Source organism: Dermacentor variabilis, chromosome 9, assembly GCF_050947875.1.
Source record: "Dermacentor variabilis isolate Ectoservices chromosome 9, ASM5094787v1, whole genome shotgun sequence".
Lineage (NCBI taxonomy): Eukaryota > Metazoa > Arthropoda > Arachnida > Ixodida > Ixodidae > Dermacentor > Dermacentor variabilis.
The window spans coordinates 72,771,918-72,794,823 of NC_134576.1; the positions used below are offsets into that span (position 1 = coordinate 72,771,918).

Consider the following 22,906-nt stretch of genomic DNA (forward strand, 5'->3'; position numbering starts at 1 on the left):
TTATTTTCCCTTTTCTCTATGTCTACGCTTTAATTTTAACCACAACTACTTTTCCCGTTGCTTTCCTTGGCTTCATTGTCTGTTGGCTTTATTTCGTCATGATTATATACCTGGTATTTCAGCGAACACTTTCAAAAAGTTTATAAGGTTGTCTGTGGCAATTCATGTTCATGAGCTGGTCTACTCGAAGAGGCGCACATTACTAGTGAAAAAATTGAAATTCATTATAGACTGAAAACAAAAACTGACTAATTCGACTTTCTTACTAATTACCTTATGGCCCCCTTTATGCCGTGTATCCCTGCCAAGCTAATCTCCAAACTGAGGACCATTATTGGGGAGGGACCAATTATTACATGGATCAAAAGCTTTTTATCCCAACGTTTGCAGCACACTCTTTACGACAAATCATCATCCAGTACAGTCACCGTCACCTCAGGTTTCCCCCAGAGATCAGTTTTAGGGACCTCTGTTATTCCTGATTTCCATTAACGACATCACTTGCAACTTCTTGCAGGTAATTGCATCATATGCAAACGACCCGGAAAACCACTATATTCTCAATACTTCACTAAAAAAATTTTTGAATGCTATCATCATCATCATCATCATCAGCCTAGTTACGCCCACTGCAGGGCAAAGGCCTCTCCCATACTTCTCCAACTACCCCGGTCATGTACTAATTGGGGCCATGTTGTCCCTGCAAACGTCTTAATGTCATCCGCCCACCTAACTTTCTGCCGCCCCCTGCTACGCATCCCTTCCCTAGGAATCCAGTCCGTAACCCTTAGTGACCATCGGTTATCTTCCCTCCTCATTACATGTCCGGCCCATGCCCATTTCTTTTTCTTGATTTCAACTAAGATGTCGTTTACCCGCGTTTGTTGCCTCACCCAATCTGCTCTTTTCTTATCCCTTAATGTCACACCCATCATTCTTCTTTCCATAGCTCGTTGCGTCGTCCTCAATTTCAGCAGAACCCTTTTCGTAAGTCTCCAGGTTTCTGCCCCATATGTGAGTACTGGTAACACACAGCTGTTATACACTTTCCTTTTGAGGGATAGTGGCATCCTGCTGTTCATGATTTGAGAATGCCTGCCAAACGCACCCCAGCCCATTCTTATTCTTCTGGTTATTTCAGTCTCATGATCCGGATCTGTGGTCACTACCTGCCCTAAGTAGATGTAGTCCCTTACCCCTTCCAGTGCTTCGCTACCTATCGTAAACTGCTGTTCTCTTCCAAGCCTGTTAAACATTACTTTAGTTTTCTGCAGATTAATTTTCAGACCCACCCTTCTGCTTTGCCTCTCCAGGTCAGTGAGCATGCATTGCAATTGGTCTCCTGAGTTACTAAGCAAGGCAATATCATCAGCGAATCGCAAGTTGCTAAGGTATTCTCCATCAACTTTTATCCCCAATTCTTCCCACTCCAGGCCTCTGAATACCTCCTGTAAACATGCTGTGAATAGCATTGGAGATATCGTATCTCCCTGTCTGACGCCTTTCTTTATAGGGATTTTGTTGCTTTCTTTGTGGAGGACTACGGTGGCTGTGGAGCCGCTATAGATATCTTCCAGTATCTTTACATATGGCTCATCTACACCCTGATTCCGTAATGCCTCCATGACTGCTGAGGTTTCGACTGAATCAAACGCTTTCTCGTAATCAATGAAAGCTATATATAACGGTTGGTTATATTCTGCACATTTCTCTATCACTTGATTGATAGTGTGAATATGGTCTATTGTTGAGTAGCCTTTACGGAATCCTGCCTGGTCCTTTGGTTGACAGAAGTCTAAGGTGTTCCTGATTCTATTTGCGATTACCTTAGTAAATACTTTGTAGGCAACGGACAGTAAGCTGATCGGTCTATAATTTTTCAAGTCTTTGGCGTCCCCTTTCTTATGGCTTAGGATTATGTTGGCCTTCTTCCAAGATTCCAGTACGCTCGAGGTCATGAGGCATTGTGTATATAGGGTTGCCAGTCTTTGTAGGACAATGTTCCCACCATCCTTCAACAAATCTGCTGTTACCTGATCCTCCCCAGCTGCCTTCCCCCTTTGCATAGCTCCCAAGGCGTTCTTTACTTCTTGCGGCGTTACTTGTGGGATGTCAAATTCTTGTACACTATTCTCTCTTCCATTATCGTCGTGGGTGCCTCTGGTACTGTATAAGTCTCTATAGAACTCCTCAGCCACTTGAGCTATTTCATCCATATTACTAATGATATTGCCGGCTTTGTCTCTTACCGCATACATCTTATTCTTGCCTATTCCTCGAGTCTTCTTCACTGCTTTTAGGCTTTCTCCGTTCCTGTCAGCATGTTCAATTCTATCCATATATTACATCCTTAAGTCAGGTCTCTTACGTTTGTTGATTAACTTGGAAAGTTCTGCCAGTTCTATTCTAGCTGTAGGGTTAGAGGCTTTCATACATTGGCGTTTCTTGATCAGATCTTTCGTCTCCTGCGATAGCTTACTGGTTTCCTGTCTAACGGAGTTACCACCGACTTCTATTGCGCACTCCTTAATGGTTCCCATGAGATAGTCGTTCATTGCTTCAACACTAAGGTCCTCTTCCTGAGTTAAAGCCGAATACCTGTTCTGTAGCTTGATCCGGAATTCCTCTAGTTTCCCTCTTACCGCTAACTCATTGATTGGCTTCTTGTGTACCAGTTTCTTCCGTTCCCTCCTCAAGTCTAGGCTAATTCGAGTTCTTACCATCCTATGGTCACTGCAGCGTACCTTGCCGAGTACGTCTACATCTTGTATGATGCCAGGGTTCGCGCAGAGTATGAAGTCGATTTCATTTCTAGTCTCACCATTCGGGCTCCTCCACGTCCACTTTCGGCTAACCCGCTTGCGGAAAAAGGTGTTCATTATCCGCATATTATTCTGTTCTGCAAACTCTACTAATAATTCTCCTCTGCTATTCCTAGAGCCTATGCCATATTCCCCCACTGACTTGTCTCCAGCCTGCTTCTTGCCTACCCTGGCATTGAAGTCGCCCATCAGTATAGTGTATTTTGTTTTGACTTTACCCATCGCCGATTCCACGTCTTCATAAAAGCTTTCGACTTCCTGGTCGTCATGACTGCATGTAGGGGCATAGACTTGTACCACCTTCAATTTGTACCTCTTATTAAGTTTCACAACAAGACCTGCCACCCTCTCGTTAATGCTATAGAATTCCTGTATGTTACCAGCTATTTCCTTATTGATCAGGAATCCGACTCCTAGTTCTCGTCTCTCCGCTAAGCCCCGGTAACACAGTACATGCCCGCTTTTTAGCACTGTATATGCTTCTTTTGTCCTCCTAACCTCACTGAGTCCTATTATATCCCATTTACTACCCTCTAATTCCTCCAATAACACTGCTAGACTCGCCTCACTAGATAGCGTTCTAACGTTAAACGTTGCCAGGTTCAGATTCCAATGGCGGCCTGTCCGGAGCCAGGTATTCTTAGCACCCTCTGCAGCGTTACAGATCTGACCGCCGCCGTGGTCAGTTGCTTCGCGGCTGCTGGGGACTGAGGGCCGGGGTTTGATTGTTGTATTCATATAGGAGGTTGTGGCCAAGTACTGCACCAGGGTGGCCAATCCTGCTCTGGTGAGAGAGTGCGTTACCGGTTCTGGTCACCGGGATCAGGCGCACTCCAGGCCTGTTTGTGCAATTTTCTCAACACACGGTTTTTTTTTGTATTTCCCGGTGGAGAATTGCGCGGCACCGGGATTTGAATCACGGTCCTCTTGCACTGGAGACGGATACTCTACCGTCCCCGCAGGAGTTAAATTAAAAATTGAATTATGGTGTTTTGCGTGACAAAACCACTTTCTGATTATGCACGCCGTAGTGGAGGACTCCGAAAATTTCGACCACCTGGGGTTCTTTAACGTGCACCTAATTCTAAGTACACGGGTGTTTTCGCATTTCGCCCCCATCGAAATGCGGCCGCCGTGGCCGGGGTCCGATCCCGCGACCTCGTGCTCAGCAGTCTAACACCATGACCACTGAGCAACCACGGCGGGTCCCGCAGCAGTTGTACGCCTCATTTAACTTACAGTGGTGCCCTATTTGATCAGTCAAGGTGGACCAATCTGAGCTCGGTTATACCGCATGGATGGCACTCGGCTAGAGAACCTGGTATTTATGACCTGCACATGTGTGGCCACACATAATTGAGGATATATAATTTTTTTTTTAGGAGGGTTTCCGTACAGTGATAAAAGGAAGGAAAATACCTTAAAAGAAAAAGAAAAAAAAAGGAAAAAAAAGGAACATAACATGTGATTTGAACTCGTGATCCTTCAATGTTGCCCGGAAAGGTAGCTTGGTTTAGGCTTATGGTTTGGCTCATGGTGCTATACACCAGAACAGTTCGCAGGCGTTAAGTGGACTGATGTCCCGCCAAAGTATCTTGGCGTGCCGCTAGACGCATATAAATTAAGCGCACACTATTGGAAAGAACGGGTTTCGGTACTGCAAAGTTACGCCCAGACATTCGTTCCACAACGACTTTCTATTTTTGGGACAGCCGAAGCCTGCAATAAGTTCTTGGCAACAAAAATTTTCTATGTATTGCAAGTTATCCATTGTGCTAGGCTATACATCCAACGCTTTCACCGTATCTTTGCAACCTTCGTATGGTCTTCAACTTTTGAGCCCATGAGGCGCGATAATATCTTTAGGCCTGTTAGTGAAGGTGGGCTGGGCTTAGTACATCTTTATGTGCGGCAAATAGTGTCTCGTTTCTTCTATTTTCGCGATACTTCCCATCCTGTAATTCGTTCATACATGGAAGTCACACTTGTTAATGTGTTACCTGATTTAGTTGTTTCTTCAAGTTTTTCTTCGCGCTTATGCTTGTGGGGGTTCATGCAAGAAGTTTACTTGGCGGTTCGTTTCCAGACAGTTCGGTTTTCCACTGAATACTTGTATTCTGTGTCGCGCAAAACGTTGTACAAAGACTTACTATCCATGCTATTTCCGCCTCCACTTTACCGATCAATATACATTAAATTGCCAGGCCACGATGTGCTAAAGCGAGTTCGCAAAATGTATTTATCCCCTTGCTGCAAAACATTCTTTTATAAAGTTCATAGTGAAACCATACCTGTTAAAACATGGCTACAAAAAAAGGGTATCTTTGTCTCTTCTGTTAACTGTCGCCTTTGTGATGTACCAGAGACAATTGAACATTGTTTTATTAGCTGCACCGACGCCATCCTATTTTGGGATGTCCTCCAACGGACTTTAAAGAAAGACTTTGAGATTAACGCTCATACTGTGCGATATCTGCTACCAACCTGTGATAATAGTGCGCCTTTCGATATGTTTTTTGTAATGGGAATGCACAGTTTGTGGAAAACGCGAATGATGGACCGCAACGCCGAAACGGTTGTACCTACAAGGGCAAATTTCATCCAAATGACATTACACCTAAAGCAGGTTTATGATGGACTCGGTGTACAACCGGACTGGTACCCTACTTTGTTGAGGTGCTTATCCTTGCCACCCTTCTAAAGTGACACGAACGTTTCTACTCACAGTATGAACGCTACCTTTTCTGTGTGTGACTTTCATTGTGCCCTCCATTCTCTGACTATGCAGAACTGGTGACCGTCTGGTTGAATGGTTGAATGCAACTATAATAAATACCATGAAAGAAAGAAAAAAAAAAAGGAAAGGTAGCTCAGTCGGTTGGTTCGTCAAGCCAACGGTTACTTTCAAGCGCCAAAGCTCCTGCTCCGAGCCTCATACTTATGTGGAAAGGGACTGATGATGTCCGCGGCAGTCGATTTTTGCTGAATGCTATAGCACACAAAAAATATCAATCTGCATGACAATTACAGCAAAATACAATCCTTCTAACGTTACCTACGTTTTTGACGGCAGTATAATCGCTAAAATCAACCAGCACAAATATTTTAGTGTAATTTAATATCAAACCTTCATTGGGATTCACACATCAATATCGTCACTTCTACTGCCCTGCGAAAGCCTTTATCTTAGACGTTGCTTGCGGTAGGGAACCTGACATACTAACTTGCTAGCCTACAACACGTTCACGAGCCCAATTCTACAAGTTGTTTGGTTTCCACGCACTAAGTCTAAATAAATAAAATAAGAAGCGTCCAAGGAAAAGCCATCAGATTCATCTACAACAAATATAGGGTCCTGAATATGTCGCTGGGCGTGTTCGAAAAACAATATTGCACTCGCCGCTGCACTGTTGTTGCTTAAATTTTGTAGAACTGTGCCAAGTCTTAGTATAAGACTTGGCACAGTTAATTTCTTGGTTCCTAAGAAATTCTTGGTTCCTGCGCTTCCGGGGATGCGAGCTGCTGCCGCGATGGCACAAGCATGAACTTATGTCGCCGCCTGTCGTTATCTGCAGAGGGAGGGCAGTCGCCTGACCCAGGAGCTGACAAGACGCGGCAGCCCTCCCTCAAACTCTGCTTTCTGCAGGTGATGCCAGGTGGCGGCACAAGTTTATGCTTGTGCCATCCTCGCAGCTGCTCGCATTCCCATAAGCGCAGGCAAACTTCCACATCTTAAAGCGAAAGCTTTACTACGCTAGCCAGCGAGACATTTCGGCTCGTCGCGCCGTATGCCGTATGCAGGCAGCCGTATGCCGTATGCCATATGCCGTGGCCGATGAACGAACTTAAGCCGCCGTTGCCTAGCAACGCCGCAGCCACGCTCCAACAGATGGCGCCGGCGCCGATGCTGCTGTCGTCGCCGCTCGCTCCACCACATGTGCTCCGCTTGGGTAGAGGGAGAGGAGGTGTCGCCTCGCGGTGGGTATATATGTATGCGCTTCGCCTAAGTGTATATAGAGAGTGCGAAAGAGACGCAACAAGGTCAGAACGAAGTGAGGAAGAGACAACGCGCTCAAGAGACGCCAGAAGAACTCGGGAAGCGTCGTAACGAAGATGCGGCTAGAAGAAGTTGTGCCACGCCCCAAGGTGTGACTCTTCAATTGCGGAATAAACTGCTTTTGCAGCTCTTGCTTTCGCAATTCAAATAGGGTTAAGCAGAGCTAAACCGCAGGCAATTCTTTTCTCGGAAACGAGGCAAAAAACTGCAAAGTGTGATACTAAACGAAGTCGACGCGAAAATTTGATCGTTCTGCAAAGTTTGAGCAAGAACAGCGCAGCGGTGAGCGTAAAACATTTTTAACAGTGGAGTTGTTTAGGCTTTAGTTCCACCGTGGAGCATTACCAGAAAACGCAGTCCAGCTGTGCGCCATCTCGCGTTGCCTAGCAACCACCTGCGAGAGCACCAAGCCGCGTAACATCGTCGCACCCTACGCGTGTAGCGTTCAGTCGTGACGTCACAGGCGAGAAAAAGCTCAACAGCCGGCGCGGCGAAACACATCTCGCCTCCTCTACACCGTGCGTAGGTGCTGCTGCCATGGGAAGACCAAAGAAAGTTCGAACGCCTGAAGAAGAAGCGGCTTACCAGGAAGGGCGCCGTACTGCCAAGCGACAAGCGATGCGTCGCCGCCAAGCTGATCCGGAACACTGCACCAAAGCTGCGGCTGAGAAGATGCGACGCCGAGTCGAGGACCCAAGTTTCAGTCTAGGGAACACGAGAGTCGACGCCTGAACGCTCGACGTCACCGAGAAAGCGATCTCGGCCGGCGACTGCTCGAAAATTTCCAGCAACAAGCCCAACGAGACAATAACTTAGCAAAAACCTGCATAACCTCGCAAAACCCAGAAACAACATAGGTAAGCCTACCATGACCTTGCAAAACCTAGAAACGACTTAGCCACGCCTACTAAGAACTCAGGGAAACCTAGCACAACCTCGCAAAACCTACAAACAACTTAGAGAAGCCACGTAACCGCTCCGTGATCACCAGCTCCTCTGTTGACTCCTGCCTGGCACCACTAGTGCAAGCTGCGCACGTTTCTTTTTCGAACACGCCCAGCGAAATATTCAGGACCCTGTAGACTCGTCACGACTCGCCCACTAACTTGTTAGTTCAACCGGGCCGTCCAACACCATTTGCCAGAGCAAAACTAGCGCGCTTCAATTTACTATCCTAGGTACTCCACAATCGGATGAAAATAGATTCTTACACGTACTCACCACTTTACAGATCTCACGCCACAAAAACTCGTACACACTAACAGAGTATTCGTTCCATATTGACACATTTCAATACTCGCTTTCTCCGGTTGCAGTGAAAGCATGGATAAACTAGACCCAACTCTAACTAACACTGTTTTTCAACATTCTGTAACCAACTATATAAGGCGCAAACCGATCGTATTGACGAATCTTAAAAATACGTTTAGTGCTGTCATTTATGTAATCAACAAAATGAACTGATGTTGCCTAGTGGCTAAGCACGAGGTCGCGGCATCGTATGGCGGCTGCATTTCGATGGGGGCGAAATGCGAAAACACCCGTCTGCTGACATTTAGGTGCACGTTGAAGAACCCCAGCTGGTCCAAATTTCCGGAGTCTCCCACTACGGTGTACCTTATAATCAGATAGCAATTTTAGCACGTAGAACCCCATATTTTTTTACTGTAACCTGTTTAAGCTCTCCTGTGTACCGTGAATTTACCGGAACTGCATGTGATCTGCAACTGTACGGCGCCTTTCTGCTGTACTGTTTTCCTTTTGCTTTCTTTTCCCGGGCAGTGTTAGACTGTTCATCGCTGTTCTTATGCTGGAAGTGTATGAATGCCCAACTTATATGCACTCGTGTTGGAGAGTGGCAGCATTGAAAATAAATAAAATAAGAACTATTGCATTTTCGCAAGGTGGATCCACTTGAAACGAATTACCGAACTTTGCGGAGAAATGCACTGGCATTCCAGTTACTTTTGTGCGTCAACGAATAAAACGAAGTTTTGATAATGAAGTAATTAGAACGCGAATGCATTTCTCCGCAAAGTTCGGGGATTAATATCTCGAAACTAGTGTCATCCTGAGATTTATTTCTATGTGGATCTACCTTGCGAACTCCATGGCTAGAATATGTGAATTGCAATAGGGACCATAAGGTAATTAGTTAAAAACATAATTATTAACATTTTGTTAATTACCCATCATGCATTTCAACTTTTTGGGCAAGTAATGTCCGCCTCTTCGAGTAGACCAGCTCATCAACTACAATTGTTATATCTGCCACAGGCAACCTTTAATTTTTTTTTAAAGTGTTCGCGTAAGCACCCGGTACATATTTACCAATTATATTTTAGTTTGTGTTCTTTTTTTTTCATTTTGTGTCTCCTTTTTGTTTTTCCTTACTGTTTCATAAAGTTTGTATGCCTGCACCGTAAGCTTAAGAAACGTCATTGTTCTTGAATTATATTTACGTTATGCTCACTTACTTTGTATTCGTCCACCGTCAACGAGAAGCCTTTTAAGGTAACTTGAATATATGAATAACTGCCAATCTTTTGCTTACAGCTCAACATGAAGCTTCAAGATTTGACGCAACCCAGCGTTCAGCTGCGCTTAGTAGGGATTCTCGTACACGAAGTCTTGGTACGAGCCAGTATTCTCAACGCTTGTCATTTTTTAGGAGTTTGCAGCTGAGATGACTTTTGATAATTACTTTTCAGGAGCGCAGCTATGTTCGGGCCTTTGGCAACTTTGTTGTGGCACTCGAGACGCTTACAAAATTTTTTATGGAAATCGCCGGGCTCGCCATTGGCTATCCTGATATATTCTTGCTACTCACCTCGTAAGTAAAGCAGGAATCCTGCATTCCTAATGCATTGCACTGCATGCGTTCATCTAAAGGGCATGTTTGGTACTATTGGCTGTTGAACAAGCGTATGTTTGTAGTTTACTATAGCTGGATGTAGCAGGTACTTTAGGTAAAACACGTTGTGGAGTAGTGAGATTGACTTCCTCTGCTATCATCGCAGCTGATAATCTGCCATATAACGGTCATTCTTGCTGTAGGCCACAACTCGCTAACAGTTCCTTAATAAAATATGCGGCATTCTTATACTTTCACTTTGGGAGGGCCAGTAACGATGTTCTCTGTATGCATAAGCATGCCACTTGCAACCGCAGTACTAGTTGAAAAAAATAGGATAACGCTTCGCTGCATGTGCACTTTGTTTGTGACATGTTTGGCTTAATAGAGAGTTTTAGAAGTGCGGAGCCAAGAAAATTACAGGCCACAAATACGCATGAGCAAAATCCAAGCCTGTCTTGGGAATTGTTTCGTCCGCGTTCATCAACGAACCAAAAATCGAAACCTAGCGTGGGTTCCCAAGCCGTCTCGGGTCGCTCTTGAGGGTGACGGGAAATCGCGAGTTAGCCAAGAGAGCCGTGCGACTGACGCAGTGATTATGTTTATTACATTTTATTGTTTGCTCTTTTATATAAAACGTGAGTTCTGTTCGTTTGCTCTTGTAACAAAAACATTTCTGTTTTTTTCTTTCAAGTGCCTTTTTGTTTTCCCTACTGCGACGTCTGGAGCGCTCGACCCAACGCTCTCTGCGTTTGACCCAATTCTCAAACTCTGCTGCTCATCTGATTCGAAGAGCAGCCAGCCCAGCATGGCTTGGGGACCCAGAGTCGTGGTACTCCAATTATAAAACTCTTTAATAACGTTAATGAGATCTCAGTGATTAGAACAGAAGCGCACTCAATACTATTGTCTTGATACGTAGGTTCGAATGGAAATGTATAAAACCCTCTTCTCCTTCAGCAGAAGGCACTTCACGCACGCTCATTTCAAGCGTGAAATCCTTTCAGCTCCCGCTGTCGGCGACCTTAAAGTGACCTTGAGCAAAAAGCCAGAGCCGTTATCCGGGCACTCAAACTACAAAATTCGGGCTAATTGCGAGAACGAAACGAGATCATCCGGGCAACCATTCAAAACTTAAGAAAAAGCGGTTTCTGACCCCCAACCCTTTGTACAGGACCGCATTACATACGCTAGCTACTACCCAAGCATATTGCAAAACATATTGCTTCCGAGTTCTTCCTAATGTTTGTTCACAATATCCCTCAAACTTTAACTTCTAGTATACTGATGTTTTGTCATTTCACATATCGACGATCAAAAGGCAGATACAGCGCACTATATATTTAAATGTAATCTTTTAAAGCTGAGGCATGGTTGCTTGTGTTGAGTGCCAGCGGTCCGTGAGTTACGCGGCGTTGGTTTTGCGTCGCCACGAGAGATGGTGTCATGCTTCGTGGTGCCTCCTTCAGGTACTTTTTTTCTTCTAGCTGGTAAATGCGTTCAGTCTCCCTGGCGTCTTTCGCGGCCTGTTGTGCGACCTTCAGCCGGCTTTCTTCAACTGGCTAGGCAGCCTCCGTCTGGACCAGAGCACATTATGGCGTAGTGCGGTATCGTGCGGTGTGGTGTGGTGGGGCTCGCGATTGCTAAGGTCCACTACGCACATTTTAAGATTGCAGCTGGTATGATCTCCAATCAATCTGCATTGCCGGATGCCATTTCAGGCTTGCATCTCTTCCCGATTACGGGAGAGCCAGCAATTTTTCTTTTCGATTTATGCGCATAGACAGCATTAGAACACAGACTGATAAGCTAATAGTGATGCGCGTGTAAATAGAATTGTATTGCGTGGCATCGCAATTTTAGGACAAATAAGGCAGGCGGAATCACCGCCGTTCATGATCTTTACCGCAGAATGGCGTTAAGGCGGAATAGCAAATTTCGCGGTGGCGTGCTGAATCCGTTGTTCAAAGACACGTACAGCGGAATGGCGACATTATACAGCTGGTGATTTCGGGCCACTTAACAAGAATCGTTAGCTCGGCAGCTCCTACCTTAGCACATGAAAAGGGAGAACTTCTATTTCTAAGCAACCATTGCAAACGTCGTGATGAAGTTAATGGTATAGTAGTGGACAAGGTGTCTGGATAGCCGCCACTACAACAATATAAGGAAGTTAAACTGTAGTCACTGTAGGAAGCATGATTTTCATTTTGGGCTGACAAATTTTTTTGCTTATTGAAAATTGTAACATTTCATAAATCCCCAGCTTCTAAGTTTGCAATTCTATACGTTAGCAATGACAAAGGATTTCACAATTGCATAAATTAAACCTACTAATAGATCTAAGCGGAAAACCATACTTCTACACTGCTATGATAGACACTACTAATTTGTGAACAGAACGTTTGCAGAACGCGTGCAAAACGTGTAACAATTTTATGTATGCTGTGAATTCATCACTTGAAGTCATAGCGTTGCATTGACATGGACAAGAAAGACGACAGGACGTGCACCAACTATCCAGTAAATTTTATTTCAGAAAATTATGCCGGCTCAAACGAGTGGAAATCATCGCACGTGCAATCCAGCATTTACCACACAGGTCATTTCCTTTCTGCTGAGAGTAATCGACGGAGCACTGACGCAGTTTGCACCTTTTTTTTTGCAATCGAGCTTCCTTCTACAATCTCCCTCGTATCTTTATCTGCATTTCTAAACAAGGCTATACAATCATTAAAGAGTGGTCTACACCCGCAATCGCCATTATGCATGCAGACATGTCCATCTCGACAACAGTTCAATTTTTGCTTGTGTTCGCTTAGCCCGTCATTGAGGCATCTTCTTGTCTGCCCTATGTACTGTTAGGAATTTCAGCCTGCTGCACGTGTTTAGATCCACCCGCGGTGGGGGCGCCCTTCAGAGAACCAGTGAGGACAGCGCTAACCAACCGCGAACTTCCTTTGGAGAAGTGCGGACTACGGCAGCTCTGGAATTTATAGGCGCCGGCTGGGTTCGGGCGCGACCACCTGGATTGGGCGACGCAGGACAATCGATACCACGACGACTGCGATGCAAAGGTCGTCTGCCCGCAGAGGGGGCACTGAAACCTGTGTTTGCGGGTGTGTGTTTGTAAAACGTCCCGCAGAGAGGCGGCGTGTTTACGCTGACGCCAAACGTTTAGCCTCACTTAGGGATATAGGGAACACGAAGTGGATATAACGAGCTGTTGTCGGCGGCTAGAGTGTGCTCGTCGTCGTGCTGTTTACTTGTCAATGTACTCGTGCGTTGTGTGCTCGTTTGCTGTATGCTTCGTCATGCGGGCTCCGTTTGGGAGTCACGCTAGACTGTGTAAATGTATCACTTGTTTGAAATGTAAACACTGGAAATAAACACTGTTCACCTAAGTCCCGACTCCCTACAACAACGACTGCCAAATCCTACAGTACACTTTGCCGCACTAAAAAAGGGAAGCGATATGCGATACCTCACGCGCAGTGCACAAACGGCGGCCGATGGTTCTTCGCGCACCCTCGGCGCGTGAGTCCGCTTGAAGTGCCTGAACAGACAGTTTACAAAACTTCAATATCAGTTTTTGGGGCAGGGTTAAGGATTTCTAAACTTCGTTTTTTAAATTCTTGGAAACTTACCATGCTTCGTGAATTTCTTCACAATATTCCGGGTAAAAAATCTAAATTCTGCTTCCTATAGTTACTACAACTTTATTTTCTTTTTCAAGTGGAGCACATTTATTTCAACTCAGTCTGGCGGCTGTCTCATAAAAGCGTGTCTGTGTTTTACAGCTATATTTAGATAGGGAAATCGGAGTTGTACCCAGGCTAAACCTACACTTCAGGCCCAACACTCTCCCCACTCAAATAGGGCGCTACAGATGTACTGCAGGGGCCCTCTGCGTGCCGCTGGGTACAGTTACTGTATGTCACCCCAATTTAGTTTCCTGATCGCAAAGAACACACCAACCACCTAGAAACAATTACATAAGTCGGATTGAAAAGTTACCTAAAGCTTCCTAACTGAAAGCCTTACAACAACATCAACAATTAAAAAGTCAGCTCATCGAGCATCACTGAACGGGAAGTCGCCAGCGCGCATTGCGTAACTTGCAGCAAAGTGAAAGGAGGGGTAGGGATGATGTGGAGGGATTCTGATTTTTACGTGCTCTCCGTCTGGAAAAATCTCTTAGCGCACGTGTAGTGTGGAAAGCTTCAGTAGCTCCAGTGGAATTTGTCGGAAATTTATGGTGGGCCTTGTCGTTTAGAGTTTTTTGAACTTCATGCATTGTAGAAAGTCTAACCGAAACTACCTGAGGGGCCGGGTGAGCTCGCATAAGCACATTCTGTACGCATTCAGGCCTGATGATGGCGCTTGGGCGAAAGAAGTAGGCTGTCCAAGGGATAAGGGTAAAGTCCAGAACGAACGTAAGCTCCAAAAACCATGTGCCCTTATTTACAAAATGCCTTTAGACTAAAGTGCTCGTAGCAGCAAGTGCCAGCTAATCGTAATATATTCCATATTATCAGGGAAGTTCGCTTCCCAATGGTTAACATCACTTAAAAGTAGTATGCTTAGTTAATTGTACCCCTGTTTATCATTACGTATTTCAAGAAAACGCGAAGAGAGAGCAGGAGACGTTTAAATTTTACCAATCGCCCACGACTTATACGTGCAACGCACACTTCTGTGCATTCACTTTAGCAACTCAGTAGGCCTACCTGTCTACAGCTGATTCTGCTCTCCAGAAAAAGAACAAGATGTTTTGAGAAATCTTGGAAGCAATTTCGCAAGTAGCGGCAGAGATCGGTGAAAAAGTTATTAGGAACCGGTGTGTCAATTATTGGCATAAAGGAGTCTCCAGTGTGCGAAGTCTGGGACACATGACTACATGTAGGAGAGTAAGCCCCTCAGCATACGAGGGGGTGCTGACAAGTTCCTGGGTTTAACCGGAGGGAAGAGGGCCAGAGTTATGAAATAACTCATTTACTCAACATATTTCACCCTAAAAATGCTGCAGTTGGCACAGCCTAGTTGCAGGTTTTCTAGACCGTTCATGTGAAACTACTTTCATTGGGCCTCAAACCAGCTCTCAGCTGCATGCTTGACGTCAGAAATGTCCTCAGAACTTTGCGTCTTCAAGCGTTTTTTTGAATTTTAAGGGGAGATAATAGATCGAGAAGGCCAGGTCGGGTGAGTAGGAGAGATGCTGGACACCCCATGGTGCTCCCTTTGAAAGCCACAATGTTGAACATGTGCGCAGGTGCATTGTCGTGACAAATTAAAAGAATGACTTTGGTCTACTTTCCACGGCATTTCGTTTTAATTACCGCTGATATCAGGTTCAGGAGGCTAGCACAATGCCGTCTCCTAATGGTAGGCACCTGAGGTATGTTGTCCGCCAACAGTGCACCGTCTATGTTTTAGTAATGAGAAGCCATGACCTTTATAACAGATGTCTAGGCTACAGCTGGTGCCACAACCGATGCCACGACCGATGCCGTAGCGGATACCACAGCCGGAGCCACAGTCACATCAAAGGATACGGCGCACCGCGGTGGAGTGCACAGCACCGACTACCGATGAATTGTCCGAAGAATAGCGGCAAATGGTTGTGATGCTTCGGTCCCTCATAAATACCCTTGGTCACCTTTTCAGGAAGTTGCATACTCCGTCAGCACGAAGTGCAGCGAAAGCGCTGGAGGCTCTTAATCCAGTGCATGCAGGTCTTGAGTAAACAGCGTGGCTTACCGGTAGCCTCCCATTCGCGTACCGACCACTGGCCCTTTGGTCGTCCCAGTTGCTATCAATGCAGATCACCAGCTTTGGAAATTGACTTTGTGTCACGGCGCTTCACTGCGGACACACTGCTCACTCCATTCCTCTTTCTTTTTATTCCCCCGTTCCCTTACCCCCAGCCTAGGGTATCAAACCGTACACTCATTTGTTTGCCGTCCTAGCCTTTCCTCTCTTTTCTCTCTCTCTCTCTCTGGGCTTACAGCCTTCTTGGCCACTGGGACCCATTGTGACGCCGTTCATTTAACTGTTTCTTTTGGTTTCAGGAACAGAAAGCTGTAGTAGGATTTCATTCTGAATCACTAACTTAGACAAAGAGTCCTGTGCCACTTCAAATGGTCAAAAACTGTTTCGTATGCTCCAAATCATTCCTTCTTCCAATCACTGTTCAGTCATTTCGGCACCCATTATGCTTAAACCTTGTGCATTTCTAAAGGACTGGAGACAACAAACCCGAGGCGCTTCCGTGAGAAATCCAGTATGTGGCCTCTTTTCCAGGTATTCCCCGGTCTTGCATAATCAGCTCATGGAATGCATCGCATGTTGCCAGGTCAGTTGAGGTTGAGGAGCGAGCTTATCTTCAACGGTAAAATACCCAGCCTTGAAACGAGATATCCTGGTTTTGACAGTGCTGTGGGAAGAACACTTCTCAGTGTTTGTGGCATCTCAGTTTGAGTGTCCTTTTTTTGATTTTCCGTTGAGGAATAAATCGTTTGCGATAACTCACAACTCCAAAGGCGTAAAGCTTGCTTGAACCTCAGCCTTCACAGCTTCTGACTAGTAGAAAAAGATTTTTCGGAAAGAGAATCGCGAAGATCTAACATTAGCACAGCTACCAACGAACATATTATTCTATAATATGCCCCCCCCTCCCTCTCACTTGTCTTCATTGTCTGCAAGCTGGGAAATCGAGGAACTTACCAGCGCCCCCTCTTATATATTGGCGAATATTCGATGAAAAAAAATTCGCCTACGATTACTGTACTCCGTAATGAGAAATTTGAGCGCAGCTCTATACGCGTTTTCATTTGGCATGTAAATGTTTCGTATTATGATTATATAAGTGCACAATTTATAATAGGAAAAGAACGGTGTGAGTAGCGGGCTTTATTTCCATACAGACGACGCGCCCTGCTCTGGCGCCACATAGGAGCGATCGTCGCCACACAGCACGTCTAGCGCAGCACTACGCTTCTCACGCTTTCCTTCCACCAATGACGAGAGCGGTCCTTCGTCGCGGGGAAATCGTGCGACTAGTCTCAGCGGCGACAACACCCAAGGGAGCGTCACATTGAGCCTTAGTCGTAGCCGCTCGCCATCGCGCGCCCCTTGCAGGAACAGGTTATCGTCACGCACACTGGTACCGCGAACTATATATATATATATATATGGTGATTGTAAATGAATTGAAAGACGCTATTTCCTCATCTGCATTTGTTGATTGCGTTTGTGCTTTATTTCTCACCATAATATGCAGCTAAAGCTTTTTCGGTGATTTTACTGATATGTGCGCTCTAGCCATATGCTACGTGTGGCTTTCCTGACTAATATTAGAAAAATGCGCCAGTCTTCTTCGCATGTCACTCCCTTCTATCGGTCACGGTTCACTTCACGCAGTTTATTTATTTTTCGTAAATATGTATTACAATACTGCACATGTGGTGCGCATGTCTCCGCAAGGCTATAACCACAAAAATGCCTTTCCTTGCAATTCATCGTTGATATCCATCCAGTATCTGAATTGGCTCTGTAAAGCTCAAATATGTGCGTTGTGCAGGTCCTGTAAACTCTCCCAGTTATCTATAGAAAGTGCATGTGGATGCCTTTTTCTCCTTTGCCCTTGTTTCAGAGAAGACTTGATTGGTGACATAAATGGCGTATGGGACAAACGGGTATCAGGTCAGTATACGACGTGGCTGGATATTCCTTATATTGATTTGACTGAATTTTCTCTGAGTCAAAAGGAAATGCTCAGACAAATCAATGTACTCCTATACATTGCCAAGCTAGGCTAATCATACGTCCCTATCTATCAAAAATAAGATTCGTAATGATACGGCGGACATGACAAAGAGAAAGCGGAGGAGGGGGGGAAATAGCATGATATTATTTTTCATTCTTTTGTACGCGTTTTGTTGGATACATACGCGCTTTATTTACGGTGGTTTACCTTCAGATGGGGCACCCAAGTAGCAGCCATTTATTGAAACAGAAAAAAAAGTGAGAAACAACAGGTTGTTTTTACAACACAGTTACTTTTTTAGCGACTCTGCTGTTTCAAATTTCGGCTGCTTCAAGAACATATCTGAGTAAGTTTCCTCGAGGGGATCCTACCCTTGTGTTATGTAGTCTTGAGCTGCTACCAAGGTGCAACACAGGAACCATCGCTTATTCTTTCTTGCACGAATGTTTTGCTGTCTTCCGCCACCCCATCTTTTAACACCTTTAAAACTTTTTTGCGCAGATCTATATATTGCAAGGCTTCACCTGCATTGGTGAAAACATTGGTGAAACATTGGTGAAACATTGGTGAAACATTCACAAAACATTGGTGACATTTATAATGAACGCATGCTTGTAAACGTTAAGACAAATTCAGGACAGTTGTCAACTACCGTTTAATTGGCATTCTGCCAAGACCTACCAACACTAGCCCTTCATTTTAGTGTGGCAAGATATTATAAAAAATTATTTGCTAGAGAACGTTTTCCTGTAGACTATGACACCTTTACAGCGAAGCTGTCTGTGGCTTTAGTCGATTAGTCCGCACGTCCGTCTTTCGCCTGCATTCCAAAAACCGCTCCGGCGCAACCCCATGCGCACGTGCCGAAAAAGACAGAGAAGGAGAAGCGCGCGATTGGCTGCGCCAGTAGTGACGTCGTCGCTTTCCATCGCAGCTGAGCGCGCGCGCAGTAGTTTCTCTGCGGCTCCGAAAAGGCTAGGCCACGCGTCATACGTACTCCTGAGGAGCAGGCAGCTTTTGACCACCAACGCCGTGAGCGGAACCGGGAACGAGTTCGTCTACGCCATGCCGATTCTGAAGCTCGAGTACAAGAACAGGCTCGTGCAGCCAAGCGCAAGCATCAGCTGCGTACCGATGATCCGGTAGCCTAGCAAGTCGTCGTTGATTGAACCGTCGTGATTATCCCAGTGATAAACACTCGGGCCACACATTTCAGCTTCATCCGTTTCATCGCTGGTTGACCACCAATACGGAGGGCTTGGGCGGTGGTATTTTCCTCTGCTATATTGCCCCTCCGTAACTTTATGCAAATTTATAAAGTTTCTTGTCTACATTTGTGAGACGTCTTACGATGTCGTTAATGAAAATGAGGCAGTTTCACATGGCCCTTGCTTGGTTACTATGCCGCTGGCTTCTGATGCTGCTGGGCTGCTCAAGAAGACAGTGATGCCGAATTCTGAGAACCCTAAATGTGGATCATCGGAAGGCCAGATTGCAGGCAGCGATATAGACCTTGCTGTGCATAGACATTTACTTAGTTTTCGAATCTGCTACCCTGGATGAGCTGTCGACAAATGCCACGTAGTGGAGTTGGTTCATCATCCAGCATCTATAACTAGTACGCTTAAATTCGTAGATATCTCCACACGACAGAAGTAGCCGCACCACGTTGTGTATATTACGTGCCACTTGTCTAGATACAGACGTTTTAATCGCTATCAAGTGTCCCCTTTTATTCTTTTAAAACTCATGGTTTGCTGGCATGGGCCCTCTTCAACCTTCAAATATATTTTGTGTGCGTGTGTGCACTATGGATAGTATCCGTGGAGAAATCGTGCTGCCATCGCTCCACCTATCACGACACCAATTGCAAGTAAACCAGTGCAGCCAGGACAAGGACTGAGTTACCGGCGGTTACCTTTCAATTCTCAGTGCGGTGCTAGTGTCAACCGTCATGGCAGAAGTTAGGTATCCTGAAGTCCAGCGGACGGTGGGCAGAGAACGAGCCAGCAACTTCGATTAGCCGCAGTACTGCAACATAACCTATACAGAAAAAAAAACGAGTGAAAATTTTTGTAACCGAAGCTGCCATTTTCGGCTAGGCTTCCCACATACTTTCGCTATCAGGATGAATCAAAAATAATGTCGTGGCGCCACCCAGGTTTTCCGCCTCAGGCATAACTGGCGGCACTGCCTGATCTGCTTGGCCCTTTCATGAGTCTTTAGCTTGTGTGCAACTCGCCATGACAGAAAAGTTTGACCGTGATCGGGGCGGTTGTATTGAGTTGCATCTCGATATCTAATGAAGGCCCATACGCATCAACGCGGATTTGTCGCTACTTGGCAACAAACTGGCACCTCGCAACATCAGTGGCTTGGAATAGCGGGATTTAGGGAAGCATATACAGCGTACACGCTTCACTCGTGCACGTCTTGAAACGGTAGAAACACTCATTGTTACTCACAAACGCACGACAGTGTCAGAACCCATCTATATATCTTTCTGAAGTCCCACTGGCGTGTGACAAAAGGCATGGCTCAGCCCGAAGGAAATACTGTAGTAAATGAAAGGACTCGTTAAAACACACGAGTTTCCTGGTTGACATTTAGAAGCGTTTCATTGCAGCCCGGCATAATAAACGCTGCACTGATTGCATAAAGAACTGTTGTGGAGAAGTGTGGAGAAACGTTGTTGAGGCCACAACAGGCAGGACACTAAGAAACATTTGCACATTTTGTGGCTTCACCCCAAACCCTAATCTTTATTTTGCGTACGCTTAATTTCTCTAACATTGCACCGCCGTTCCTTTCCAGTACAAAACGTCATGCGTTTATCAGGTTCCTGACAGGCAGGCACCGGGCGCGGAGCGTTAGGTAACGGAAGTGTGTACAGTAGTGTCAATGATTATTATTTGGCGTCAATGTAAGCTGCAAAACAGCTCACATTCACAGAGTAGACTAAAGATTTTAGACAACGTGGTCATTTCGTGGCACTGAAGACCCTCAGGGCTAAACACAACCGCCGCTACACTATTCGTTCTTTTGCTGCACGCCACACAAATACATTCAGCTGCCCGCTCTTGCGCACTTCACACTGAACCCAAATGCTGTCTTACTTCCACAAACACAATGGAGCTGGTCCACAATGAACTGTCGCGATGTTATGACATACCCCCTGGTAACACACTGATTGATAGTGCAGCAGAAGCAGCAGGGAAGGCTTCCAGGAAAGTCGCCCAATATGTTCTAGGTGAACTGAAGTTCTAAACCTCGTTGCCTTCTTAGACGCATGCCTAGAAATCCCCTTGACCGCCTTCCAACCAGGGTCCATAGCAAGAAATCGCCATGTAGAGCCGCCCCCTTACTTTTGTTCCACCGCAAAATGAGTGGCTAGCTGGTTGTGGGAGGCCAGGAACTGCGGCCTGTTAAGGTTTGGACTGGGGCCGCACTAATGATTGTTGTTCTTTGTAGGTTGGACTGTGATGAAGGTGTTTTGCTAGTACGCTGGTGGCGATAGATCAGTGTATGAGCCATCACTGGACGGCATTAAAACTGATAAGGCTTATGGGGGTGACAAAGCGATGCCATTTACGACAACAGCATCAGATTTTTACAGTCGACAATTTGGCGTCCGCGTTTAGCACGGCGAACAACGCCAGCAATCCCTCGAGCACGGCAGCTGGTTCCGCTGTTGGTAATTATACTGGCTGCGCATGGAATCCTCTTCCTGTTAAGAACTGCAGATAATTGTCCCTATCCTTGGTGTCATTGTTTGTTGGTTTCTTATGACATGACTAATGAAAACCGGGCCCTGTGCAGGATAGATAACCGTTGGACCATTAGGGTTAAAGAATGGATACCACGTGAAGGGAAACGCAGTCGAGGGCGACAGAAGACTAGGTGGAGTGATGAAATTAGGAAATTTGCGGGCGCTAGTTGGAAACGGTTGGCGCAAGACATGAGTAATTGGAGATCGCAGGGAGAGGCCTTCGTCCTTCAGTGGACATAAAACAGGCTGATGATGATGATGATCATTTCCTTGTTCGAAAGCTTTAAAATCACTGCAACTATTTCAAATTTCAGCACAGGACGTCATTATTGCACCAGGTTACAAAACCCAATTGCGAGCTTACGCTTGGCATCACTGCCATCATGCGCCCATCATGTCTACGTCATGCCTCAAGAAAAATGATGGAATCTCCACAACGACACGCTAGTTGTCTTATTTAACCTAGGTAAGGCCTATCATAACCGATGTGAAGGAAACATGCGATTACGCACCGCCAAAGCTGCGACAGCCCCCCCTCCCTCACCCCCTCTTTCCCGCTTGAACAGTAGAAAAACAAAACTCGTGAGCATGTGATTACGGCGCTCTGTATTGTCTTGTCAATGTGGTTGTATTATTTTTGTGCTGTAAAGCAGCACTATGTCAAGCCTACTACTCCAACCGCAAATTTGGAAGTCATGCGAAGTGGCCCGAAAAATTTTACATTGACAGAAGAGAGGGAAAAAGCGAAGTAAATCGGCTCTTGTAATCTTACAGGTGTTTCGCCCATTGGAGGAATGTGCACTTACGGACAAAATGCTCTCATTGTTGAAGATACTTACGGCTCATTTATTGGACTAGAGGTCGGTGTGCACGAATTCGGACACATGTAAGTACACACTTCAGCCGGGACATTTTAAAACCACAGCAATGTTACGGCTTTCTTTCCCCATCATGATAGCATGGAGTGATGAGCTGCTGCGAATGATTTTCGTCTTCTGGCTATACATTTACACTACCAATCGCATGCTTTCGTCAACAAAATTAAGCTTCAGCTGTACAGCATGTTTCGTATAATTTGTAGTCGCTTACTAGTCTGAGAGTATGCTAGTCGTATCGTTTCCCGTTCAAGATTATCGTTCCATGTGACGAAATACAGCGTTACAGCGTTATACCCACACAACGCACTCAAAGCGCTATACGTACTTTCGATGCCTGTGAACATCTATCTCGAAATTCAGTAAACCCTTCCTATTAGTTTGTTGCATGTCATGCCCTCTTTTGAAGATTATTTGGCTCCCAGTTATTTCTCACATACGTTGTACTACCTTACGATGGAATTTCAATGTCTCTTTCCTGCAAAACTCGCAGCTTGGATATTGTCTCCATGAGTGATGTGCAATACAGGTAAGCACTACTTACGAAGAAAGAGATTTATAAATCTTGCCAGTCATCTTCTGTGGCCGAAGTTTGGCGGAACGGCACTTGTGAAACTTCGACTGCATTGCAAAACGTCAAGGCTTTTGTAGGAAACAAGTACTTCCGAAAAAAAAGTACATCATGGAGTGCAAGTGGTGGAAATATATATAATAGTGTGGAACATCTGCTTTCATTTATTTGATACAGCAAAGCCCATGGC

The 22,906-nt window shown here is 45.5% G+C and overlaps 1 protein-coding gene across 3 annotated transcripts in view; it reads left to right on the plus strand.

The window, feature by feature from the left end:
• LOC142558062 (venom metalloproteinase antarease-like TserMP_B) overlaps positions 1–22,906 on the plus strand; it is a 154,160-nt gene that overhangs the window by 83,055 nt on the left and 48,199 nt on the right. For all 3 annotated transcript variants that reach the window (XM_075670224.1, XM_075670225.1, XM_075670226.1), the window contains 4 exons: positions 9,436–9,513; positions 9,591–9,712; positions 17,388–17,437; positions 22,045–22,156. In XM_075670224.1, the coding sequence (XP_075526339.1) occupies positions 9,436–9,513; positions 9,591–9,712; positions 17,388–17,437; positions 22,045–22,156 (362 nt within the window). The remainder of the gene's footprint in view (positions 1–9,435; positions 9,514–9,590; positions 9,713–17,387; positions 17,438–22,044; positions 22,157–22,906) is intronic.